Here is a 12,324-nt window from a genome sequence, read left to right as displayed (position 1 = left end):
TTTAATTATAGGAAGCACATGCAGCTCACTGTGAGGCTCCAGATAATTGTTTACTTTATCATATAAGCATGAGTATGAAAGGATATAAACCTATTTAATGAGAAGAGTTTATTGTTAATTACTGTTAGGCTTGTGGAAATCTATTGGAACATTTAAAATCACGTAAGTTGCTGTAATTGATTTTAAATTTTATAGATGCCCAGCATAGTTAAAAGTCTATCTTGAACAATTAGTAAATTCCTAAAGCCTTCTGCGATCATTAATTACACAGCAACACTGAATCATTTACTCTGGATTCAAATTTCCCTGTATGTTTTTAAAGAAATTTTAATGTTGGAGGATTCCTTATTAAACAACTTAATAAAACCATGTCAACTGAAGGCATTATTTTTCCACATACTGAGATGTCTAATAAAATATCTTGAAATTACATTACTTTATCCCCTGCTGGTTCATTTTTTTCCCCTCAGAAGTTAATGGGGTGGCAGGGATTTTCATGAATGAAAATTTTTTGCAAGTTGAAACTCTAAGAAAATAATATTAGAACTATTCCTTTCAGACTTAACCACAATACAGTACCTATGCCTCATTTAGAACTAAATCCACTCATAATAGATGTGGACAATGAGCGTTATTGATCCCATATTAATGTAGAAACAAATATAGTACAGAACTTTTTGAAGACATTTAGTTACTGCTATCATTTTGGAATAAATGTGCCACCTTTCTTAATATTCTTCCCATGTGGAAATGTTTCTCACCAATTATTATTGTTCACAGTTTTTGTGAGCATGCATATGTCACAGTACACCCTGTTCTATTGTCATTCATCCGTATATTAGTTTTAAATCTTCATGTTGCACTATTTTTCAGAACAGAAACAAGTCAAAGCATCTCTCTTAACAGTTGTGTTTACAAAAAATTGTTTTTATTCAAAACACAACAGAGTTTAGAAGGCATACAAATCTTTGTCCAACTTTCTTATTGTGGTAATTGTTTTAAAAATCTGAGACCACACACACACACACGCACAAGCACACACACACACTAGTTATTTAACATCATAACGTGATCATAATATATTCCTGTGATATGATAAGAAAAACCGAACCTGAGGTTGTCATCTTTACAATCGCATTTGATGACAACAGAAGATGACAGTGTCAGCAATGGCTGCTGCAGATTTGCTGTGGAAGAGTTACAGAACTGGGTGTCCATAATCACTGTCACACCTTGTCCTTGCAACTTACCTCCTTGGCCATGTCTGTATATTTCTGCTTTTCCTTTGGATCAAGAACAGCCCACCAATCAGCTAGTATCTTGGTAGCACCTCGGTTATCAAGCTTTGGGTGTTCCTGTCGGACTAGAGAGCGATGTCGCTTGCAAAATAGAAGAAATGCATTCATTGGTCTCCGAGCTCGCTGCTCTGGTGACTCATCATCTTCAGTTTCACCAACATCTTGCTCTAGGCCATCCGCCTCAAGAAGATGAACCTATCACCAACCAAAGCAAAAGTCATATATATACTTAACACAGCTCAAACTATTTTGATTTAGCAATCGGTTTTTGTTTTGCAATTGTATTTTTTCTTAGCTCTACTTAAACATCTAAGAAACTGAAAAAGTAATTTTTTAAAAAATCATTGACTACTCTTGGTGGATGATAACTAACTTACATGTGTCCTGTTTAGTTTCTATGGCAATCTGTGTTGTATTTCTATTACACCATGTATTGCATTGTGTTGATACTGCTTACCTTTTTTCTCTCACTAAAGAGTGAACCATTTGGGGATAAAAGTCTTTTATTTACCTTTATAACTACAGAGGCCAACTCATCTGGTATTAACATTTAGCCAATTGCTAAGTGAAAAAAAATATTATTTTGTGGTTTATGGGCCTCAAGATTAATTATATCCACATAAAGTACATATATATTAGCTCTTTCTGCTCTTCAAAAAGTGGTACTGAAGAAAGTTAATAACATGAGAAAGTTTATCATGAAAGCAAATATAATTAAAAGCAAATATACAAAACACCCAGACTTTTGCACATGACACAGAAGAGCTTCTTACATAAAGTATTTAACATAATTGTTTACAAGAACTTCATAAAGCATCTTTAATCCTGTAAACATCAGTCTTATCTTCCAAGATGTTAGGGCAATAAGGATAAATTCCCATAGGCTTAAGCAGTCACCTTATTTTTAAAATCTTTCTTTTCTAAGCACTCTGTTATCACTGCCCAATGTCTGCAAGGACTTCCATACATACTGAATCTGTCTACTCCCTGCCCTTGTGAATCCAGTCATTCTCAGGCCTGGTACACTTTGGCCTATGGTCTAGTCTTTCTCCTCTGCTTCCTGTAATGCTTCCAGCAAATGAGTGCTATACTACATTCCATGAAGCACATCTGTGATCGCGGAATCTCAGAAAATAGTGAGACTGCAGTATTTCTAAAACTGAAGAATAATTCTGTGATTTTCCTAGAAACAAATGCAGTCGTGTACAGAAATCCAGATTGTGTAAGTTCATGTCTTTCATTGCTTGTTCTACAGTCAAAGCCAAGAAGGCTCAAGGTAGTCATCAGTCTGTATTACACAGAAAGGCAGCAGTTCTGATACTCAGTAGACTGAACTCTCTGGGGCCTTGTTAAAAAAAAAAAGTTTGCTAGGCTTTGAGTTTCTGATTCTTTGGCTCGGAAGTGGGACCTAAAAGTTCATATCTCTAGCCAATTCTCAAGAAGTGCTAGAACCAAAACTAGACGGCAACTGTGCTCTTTTATACAATATTTGCCAGGCAACAGCTAACAAAACTGTAGAAGGAAAATATTTATTCAAATTTACCACTTTTAAAAATTATTATTAGAGTGTATGTGTTTGTGTGTATGATAAGAGGTTGGTACCCTGACACAGCATGCTTGTAAAGGTCAAAGGACAACTTCATTGAGTTGGTCCTCTCCGTCAATTTTTATGTTGCCAGGTTTGCATGGTAAGTTCCTTTACCCTCTGAGCCATCTTACCAGTCACAAGTTACTACTTTTAAGTAAATATTGCAAATATAACAAATTGGCCATCAATTATGATCAAATAAATAATAAAGTCCTGAAACTATGGCTGACTTGAAAATAAAGAGTACAGATTTTTTTCTTCATTTTATATATATAATTACTAGCAGTTAACTGAATTTTCAAAGGACATTTATTTGGTATTTTGAAACTATGAAGCTAAAGAAAAGATAGGAATAAAATTCATTATGTAAGTACATATAGACAAATAAATTACAAAGCAATGCGCTGATAACCTCTTGTAAATAAAGGTGTTGAAAGCTGAATCAGAACATGTTGGCTGATTAGCTGGAAGGTGTGGAGAAGCAAGAACTGGGGCCTGAAGCTTCATTGGAACATCCACACATAGTTCTACGGTACAAGAAAATGATAATAAGGTTTGTCAAGTAAGGAAATAAGAAATATGGACCATTTCAGGAATAATGTGCTATGCCATGCTGATAAGTGGGCATTTAAACCCATACACCAGCTACTGATTTGAAACAAACTGTCACAAAAAAATCCTTAACTACTACTAATGTTATAGCTATTTCATTAAACTAATCAAATTAAAAGTGAGCAAATTTGTAAATCAAAGAAAATGAAGATAAAAAACCAGCGGACTTTAGTTTACCAAGCATCTCTTAAATACAGATACCTAAGCTAGATACAATGATATGATGGTTCTGTCAACGGGACAGGATTTAGAATCACTATAGAAACAAATCTCTGGACATCTCTGTTTAAGGACTTTCTTAGGTTAGGTTAAATGAGATGGAAAGATGCACCCTAAAATTTGGGTGGAGCGATTCTGAGCTGTAATCCCAGACTGAATAAAGAAGGAAGGGAGCAGAACACATCTAATGCTCTCGTTACTGTGAGCTTGGGAGAGCTGCCTCCTACCACTGCTGCTGTGTTTCCCTTGCTACGACACACTACATGCCCTGGAACTTGTGTTGCTTTTGTCAGGTGTTTTGTTGCAGTAACAAGACAAGTACCTAAAATAAATGTAGAGCCTTGAGTAAATTTCCGAAGCAAGAGACATTTGTATTTTAAACAAAGAGCTGCTGCTGGTACTGCACACAAGTTCTTTTGAATAAAATCATAAGCAACCAAACCTTGAGAAGTCAATTAAAAGTTTACTTCCAATGTCTAGAAAAAAAGAGATAGCAGAAATCCAGACAAGAGGAACAGGAATAGGATATGAGAACAGAAATAATATTCAAGATAAAACCAAGAGTGATTGGCATTTAAATGGATTTGAAAATTGAAAAATGATCCTGGGAAAGGCAGAATAAATAGTGATGGATAGCTTGCATTTGAAGTAGCTATTGTTAGCTCGGTGGACACCTGCCAGTGGGATAATGATCGAGTTATAAATGAGCAAAATTTCTAAGAATAAAGGGGGGACAGGAACATTTCTAAGACAGAATAAAAGGATCTAATGACTTTAATCCTTCACTCAGCAACTATTTACTGGGACTTGCCATGCTCCAGGCCCTGTTCTAACAGAGCAGGGAATACAAAAATCCCTGCCCTTGTTAAGGAGGGAGGTGACATGACCGGCCTTCCATTTTCAAAGGATCCGTGTGACTGCTTTCTGCAGACTAGACAATACAAAAGAAGCATGGAAGCAGGAAGATGGGCAGGAATAAAATAATCTCTGCTACAAGTAGTGGTGGCTTGCACAAAGAGAGTTCAAAAGAGATATTAAAAAGGGGTCACATAGAAAACATGTTATAAAAGGAACGTCTGAAAGGATTTGTGGATAGATGGATGGAAAGAGGGGAAGCTTGGGGAAAATTAGATGAAATAAGTATTATGAAAATGTTGCAGTGGCCTTTATTGAGAAAGGGAAAATATAGAAGATTTGGAGGAGAAAAGAAGAAACTTAGGTTTGAACACACCCAAACTAGAAAGAGAGATAGATACAGATAGATAGATAGATAGATAGATAGATAGATAGATAGATAGAGTGACAGACAGACAGAGGGACAGACCGACAGATAGATAGAGAGACAGTCTGAAATATGAGCTCAGAGTTCAGGATAAAAATCCAGGATGGAGACAGAGATCAAGATTACAAGCTCGGAAACAAATTACTTTTGTTTGCTGAGACAAGATTTACTACAAAGCTAGCCTCAAATTCTTAATCCTCTTGACTCAGTCAATGAATATTTGAGGGTAAAGTAATATATGAAAATCAACTGAAAGCTGGGCGGTGGTGGTGCACGCCTTTAATCCCAGCACTTGGGAGGCAGAGGCAGGCGGATCTCTGTGAGTTCGAGATCAGCCTGGTCTACAAGAGCTAGTTCCAGGACAGGCTCCAAAACCACAGAGAAACCCTGTCTCGAAAAACCAAAAAAGAAAATCAACTGAAAAAAATCAGGAAGGAACGGAGGTGAAGGAAGCTGTATAAATAGAAGGGGATGCTGTCATGGAAAGAGGAGCCAACCTCAAGGACCAAGTAATCAACAGAGCAAATGAATCAGAAAAGTCAAACGAAGCATAAAGTCAGCAATTTCCTGAAACAAGAGTGCCATGATTTGAAGATCCCCTTCCAAAACTAATCTTGAAATTAAATGGGCACTGAAACATGTCTCATGAGCAGATTAATGTCGATATTATGGCTTACAGTGAGAATGAGCTCACTCCTCATAAAAAGATGAGTTCTGCTAGATGTTTGTTTTTATTAAAAAGTTGGTGAGTAAATGTCAACAGCCTGAAAAACACCAAAGCCATATATTTGTAAAATCTGTGGTGACAAATACATGCTTTTTGTCCCTCCACTCAGCATATATGTATATATACACACACACACACACACACACACACACACACACACACACACACACACATATATATTGTGTTTCTGCTATGAGCCAGAAATACCATACTCATTTCTGAGGCAGAAGAGAAGACAAAACAAGTGCACAGCTAAAACCACAGGGCAAATATTTATGAGTGCTATGAAGAAATCCCGACTTTAAAATACAACGTCTTGGCCCCAAGTCTTCAAGGATGAAGTTCTTTACTGAAATAATGAAAAGTCAGTTATACCAAGTCCTAGAGCTAACTGTTCATACATAGGAAAGGGATGTTCCAGAAAAGAACTTGGAAGAAATGAGGCCACAGAGACTTCGGGGAGGGGATTAAGTACAGTCAGATACAACAAGGGCCACAGCAATGAAGACTAAGAACATCTCTGAAATGGTCTAACAACAAGAGGCAAGGCTGGGCTGGAAGCAAAGACAGGGGAACCAAGTGAGGACATTAAGCTTCATGAAGAGCCCCATCTGCATCTCTGTTATCACAGTGAGTTGATAGAATTCCTAGGGAAGGAATCCTTTTACTCTAAACTGTGAGAAGGAACAATGAAAGTTAAACTTAGGAGTCCCAGAAGACATAAAATTATTATTTTAGAAAATGATTCATGCCTAAGTATATACTTGAGATATATATGGTTTAATGGAAGGCTTACTTTATCAATATCTTCCTCTTCCTCGTCTTCTTCCTCCTCTTCTGAAAAATCAAGAAGTTTCTTGGCTAACAACGGATGCCACTGAAGACACTTCCGTTTTGGTCGTTTTCCAGCCCCTTCTCCTTCTGATGAATGTTCTTTATTTCTATTACTGCCTTTCATCACTGTGACCTGGGGCAGGAGTGCAAAAGATGGAGAGAATGTGAATATGAACCAAAGTCAGTTTGATTAAAATTACTTAATTTTGTCCAGTTAGCTCTCATTGGGTTATAATTTTAATTTCTAAATTATGTATCAGCTTAGGCACTTACTGGATTCAGTGAGAATCATAAGTACATAATCATGCATTCATTTTAATGGGCTAAATTGGGCTAAAAATTTTGCCTTAATAGTCTACTTTCCACTCCATAACTTCAAAACTTAAAACCTAAATAAGCTATTAGGTGATTGCCAGTTACATTAACCTGTTCATATTTATTCAGAATAGAGTCTCCCACACTCCTAACACAAGACTTGATGAAAGATGGCATTTGGGAGAGCAGAGGGATTCTGAGAGGGGTCCTCTACACATTCTGTCATGACTATTACTTTTCAAGTGAATTTTACATTCTATACTAAGATAAATATGTACTTGCAATATTAAATAAGTGTTTTCTAAGAGTCACTTGATACTTGGTTTAGGTTTAAAATAAAACTATTTTATACAATAAAATACATTTTTCAAAACCTGTGCAGTTTCCTAGCATTTGGTGCATGAACACACTGTGGGTCACAAAGCAGAGTGATCCCTGTCACCTGTCTACAATCAAATAAAACAAGCGCATGCTTTTTTCCCCATCTCTCTAGCATACATGCAGCCTGATTTAAAAAGGAAAAAATTATATCTTTACAATTTTTAAATGCATAATTGGCTTAAATAATTAAGAGAGAATCAGGTTATAATTATGACACACTATCCTTTAGATCCTCAATTCTCCATTATTTTTTAATGACTTGAAAAAAGTTGATAAAAGTATTGTAGGTTGTAACAGCATGTATGTCATTTTGCAACAGGACCAACCCTAGAACCTAAAAGTTAACTAAGTACTTTCTTATATGCTCTCATTTTTTTCTGATTTATAATTTCTCACTCATTTTATATAAAATACATATTACTATTCATATATATTCATGTAAAACTCAGGCACTATAGGGAAATGCTTTGATAAACATTAAGTGGTTCGGGGACACAGGCTCACAATTATGAACAAACACACTTCCTCAACTCGCTCCATGGATATTCCAGCTAATCCAATGAATGCAATATAATGCCACTGAACTTCAGACACCATGTTGAAACAGTCTTGGGTCCATGCACATAAAGCATCAAGATCCCATCCTGTTCTCAGGTCTTGTAAATAACACAGCACGGGCAAACTCATCCATCTTCTGTATTTCTGGATTTTGAATCACACTTAGGCTTTCCTTACTTTAAAGCCAAAAGCTACCCACTAGTGTTTTCTCTTAGAACTTGTATGACTTCATCTTAGACACTGAAACACTTTAATAAAAGTAGTAAAGTAGGGATCTAGTTTACTCAATTATTGTAAATAGTTAGCCAACTGTACCAGTACCATTTCTTAAAGAATCTAGATTTCTCCTCACTTCCCAAGAATGACACTTTTACCTATACTAAATTTCCATACAGACACAAGCCCATTTTGCTATTCTGTTGATCACTGTCTCTCTCTAACTTCTTATGAATACCTTAACCAATTATAATAGTCTTAGGAACTACATCATTCAGCACCCTTTAAATTCTCGTATTTGTGTATGTGGTGGGGGTAGTGAGAGACAGCTTGTAGGGGTTGGTTCTTCCTTCCACCATACAGACTCTAGGAATCAACTCAGATCATTAGGCTTACGTGTAAGAAAGAGCCTTTACCCACCGAGCCATCTCCATGGTTCCAAAGTTGTATATATTATGCCCTTTCTATGAGATTAACATATCTTGTTCAATCTGATAAAAATGGTGTAACAAAATATGAGTACAATGCAGTTTATTTAACCAGCTCACTGCTGATGGACAGTGAAATAAGTCTTTCATTGAAGATAGCAATAAAAAATGTATTTTAATAAAATAAAAATTTTTATTTTGATAAAAAAAAACCTTCATAAAGTATGCATCCGTCTACCACTAAGCCAAAAACAAAGCAAGCTGAAGAAAGTGAGAGAACTGGCAGGGGGAAGGGAGAGAGGAAAGAAGGAGTAGGAAAGAAAAGAGAAAGTGAAAGGGAGGGAGAGGAGGAGGAGGCAACACAGTGTCCCTGTGGCTTTTGTAGTAAGAACTTCTGCTGAATGAAGTAATTGTATGACTTGTGTGGCTGCTTTAGGAACACAAGCAGTTATTGAAAACTCAACTAGAACAAGTTATCTGGCATACTCTTAATGAAAAAAATTAGATTTCTTGTGAATTGATAGGCCATTTAACAACTCCAATTTTATCTACAAATAAAGCTTGGCACAGGAGCCCAATTTCCAAAAAGACCATTGCCATACAGAAAGTAAAGAAAATGGTTGCTTCTGCGGTTTATTAATCATTCAGAATAAGCTGTCTGAGTGGTAATTAAACCCATATTTGGGACCCAATATTTTATGAGATAACACATAATTTAATAGTAAAAGAAATCAATGGGAAACTATACAGTTAGGCATTTAATCAATTGGAGAAAGCAAAGTATTGTCAGTGCCTTTAGAAAAATGAATTTAGTACCCAGACTTGTGAATTACATTATACTATTAGTTTTACATATAAGCATTTATTGTACATACAAACATATGTTCCAGTATCCTTCACAGATTCTAAAATCCTACGCAGCCCAAATCTCTCATAAAATAGTATAGTATTTTACACAAGCACACTGTTTTATGTGGATCTTAAATATTCCCAAAAGCTCAGTATTGTGAAGGTCTGACCCCAGCTCATGGTACCGTGGGGAGGTGGAACTTTACAGGCTGGTAGAAAAAGATAATCTTTGAAAGAATGCTCTTGAAGGGGATGTGGGGACCCTACCCCTTCATCTTTCTTTGCTTCCTGACTGCAGTAGGGTGAGCAGTGTCTTCTGCCCCCTACCACTGTGTACTGTACCACCACTACGGGCACAAAGTAATGAGGTCAGTGATCACAGCCTGAGCATGACCAAATGATCTTTCCATCTTCTAACTTGATCTTATTTTGCCAGTGACATAGAGCTGAGTAACATACAGAAGTATCTTTCCCCATCTTTCAGTCATATCTAGGTTATTTATAATGTTAACGCGATGTAAATACTGTGTGAATCATTGCTCTACCATACATTTTGGGGATTAATGACAAGGAGAAGCCTGTACAAGATAAGCACAGATGTGAGTTTTGTTTTTTTTTTCCTTTAATATTTGTGAGGCTGATTGAATCAAACAGAGGTCTATTATATATCTGTGTATATATAAGTCCAATATTCATAGATAAAATAGAATATTAAGAATCAAATTAATGGCTAGTATAGGTAGTTTAAAGATCACCTTCATTCTCATCCTGCATTACCCGTTCTCACTCTTTTTTATATAGTACTCATATGACTTTGGCTACTGTACCTTCTTTTAAAAGATTTGTTAAATTTTATGTATATGAATGAGTGCTCCATTGGCATGTATGCTTTTATGCCATAGGAGGGCATCAGATCCCACTATAGAGTCACCATCTGGTTGCTGAGAATTAAACTCAAGACCTCTGGAAGAGTAGCCAGTGCTGAACCACTGAACCATCTCTCCAGTCCCCACTGTACCTTTTTTTGATAACTTCAAAATTAATTCTATTCATACAGAAACACACATAATGAATTTATATTGGCCATTTCACCACATTTTTCTGTGAATTATATTAATTTAAACACACCCCCTCTACTGTCGAGTCTTTTCATAATGGTTCAGGACATTGTCGTCTGTTTGTGTGTCTCCTGTCATACCAAAGTACTGAAGTCAGTTAGGTGTAAGCATCAACAGCTGTACAAACCCCAGTACTTAACTGTGGCAGTGATCCACTGTTTTTATACACTATGGTGACTTCACAATAACCACCACCTCTTCTATTTCTCTGAATTCCGATATCCTTCTTCTGAGTGGGAAAGGGGAATGAAAACTGTCCAACTCTGACACACTGACCAAGGTGGCCTGTGGTGGGTGAAAACTAACAGCCACCTGGAGTGGAGGAAAATAGGGCCAGCAACCCCAGCACAATGTCAGAAACAAAGCAGGACATTTAATTTCGGCACTCATGAGAGATGAAAATAAGAAAAAGTGAACTTCAGGTAGTACATCTCAGATGGAAGAATCAGGAAAGTGTAATCTAAAGGTGTAAAACACCTCCAACTGTGAACTGGACACTTCAATAATTTACAGTTATAATAACTATCTAATAAAACAAGCTAGATTTTAATTTCCTATCATCTATTTTCAAACCACAAAAAGAAGGTAAGACCATAGGGGATAATGATGATCTTGACTGTAATTCTCAAAAGCAGTAAGAAATAAAGAGAAGAATCAAAAGAAGTAAGAAAGACAAAGGCAAAGAAGACAGAAGTCTGAGATGCTACCACTGATCTTTAACAAGAAGGTGGAAATTTTATTAATTTTGACAGTAAGAGAATAGCAATTTTATCTATCTATCTATCTATCTATCTATCTATCTATCTATCTATCTATCTGGCAGCTATTTCTCAAATGAGAACAGTTCAGCTGGCAATCTATATGGAATAAATGAAGCGACCAAAAACTTTCATTCAAACAGGGGTTATTCTATCCTCTATGACTGTAAGACAATCAATGGTAGATTACTTGATCAATGGGCTCAGTACTTGAAAGACTAAATGAGAACAAAATGTTGCTGCTGAGGCTGCCAAGTGAATGAAGACCTCTATGCAAAACACGGAATATTTATTTAATATTACAAAAAGCAATGTCACCAGTGTATTTTCTATGGGTGTACTCACTGTACTGAATATTTTAAAAATATTTTCTTACTTTCACTTATGTGTATATGTGTAGATGGGTAGGTATGTGTATTTGCGTGAGTATAGGTGCCCATAGAAGCCAGAAGAGAATACTGGATTGCCTGGAGCTGAAGTTGTAGGTGAGGTGCTGGGAACCAAACTTAAGGCCTCTATAAGAGTAGTAAGGGCTCTTAATGCTGAACAATCTCTCCAAATCCTTCACTGACAATTTTACATGGTGGAGAGAACTTCAGTTAACTGTGTTCTTCAAACTTATTCACTTAAGACCTGCCTCATGAGCAAAACTCCACAACAACAACAACAACAACAACACTAAAGGCAGTAAAAGAAAATAATGGAGGGAAAAGAGATTTACTATTAGCAGGCCTCAAATAGATGTCCCCCCCCACCTCCGTAGTCAATGACTTGTGAAGTTAGTCACCACACAGGTCCTTCCTCCTGAGAAAACTCAACAGTGGTTTGCTAACAGCGCCCAGGACACTGACCCAGAGGCTCTCCTTCAGTGTCAGCACAGCACACCACTTCCTTCCACACCCCAGAGAGACAGTACAGTTTTAACAGGCAGCATCTACCCACTCACGAATAGTCTAAGGTTCCGCTTAGAAAGGTCAGGCTTCTGCCACTCACTAGTAGTCCATATGCCTGTAGACAGTATCTCCAATCTCAAAAACTGAAAAAGGAGAGGTACCCTTTCCTTGTCTGATTGGAGTCAAAGACACTATGTTTGAAAAAGATCCTCTCAGTCTTTCTATCGCCTTGTCTTACAGCACAGAGC

At 36.7% G+C, this 12,324-nt stretch overlaps 1 protein-coding gene across 4 annotated transcripts in view; it reads right to left on the bottom strand.

Moving 5' to 3' along the window:
* Positions 1 to 12,324, bottom strand: part of Bbx (BBX high mobility group box domain containing) — a 245,700-nt gene that overhangs the window by 79,572 nt on the left and 153,804 nt on the right. For all 4 annotated transcript variants that reach the window (XM_041672947.1, XM_041672945.1, XM_041672949.1 and 1 more), the window contains 2 exons: positions 6,523 to 6,693; positions 1,251 to 1,493 (listed from right to left, as the gene is read on the bottom strand). In XM_041672947.1, coding sequence (XP_041528881.1) covers positions 1,251 to 1,493; positions 6,523 to 6,684 — 405 coding nt within the window. In that variant the 5' untranslated portion in view covers positions 6,685 to 6,693. The remainder of the gene's footprint in view (positions 1 to 1,250; positions 1,494 to 6,522; positions 6,694 to 12,324) is intronic.

Source organism: Microtus oregoni, unplaced genomic scaffold (assembly GCF_018167655.1).
Source record: "Microtus oregoni isolate MIOR12 unplaced genomic scaffold, Mior012 000023F_ref0000262, whole genome shotgun sequence".
NCBI classification, from domain to species: domain Eukaryota; kingdom Metazoa; phylum Chordata; class Mammalia; order Rodentia; family Cricetidae; genus Microtus; species Microtus oregoni.
This window is presented reverse-complemented; position numbering and strand designations above follow the sequence as displayed.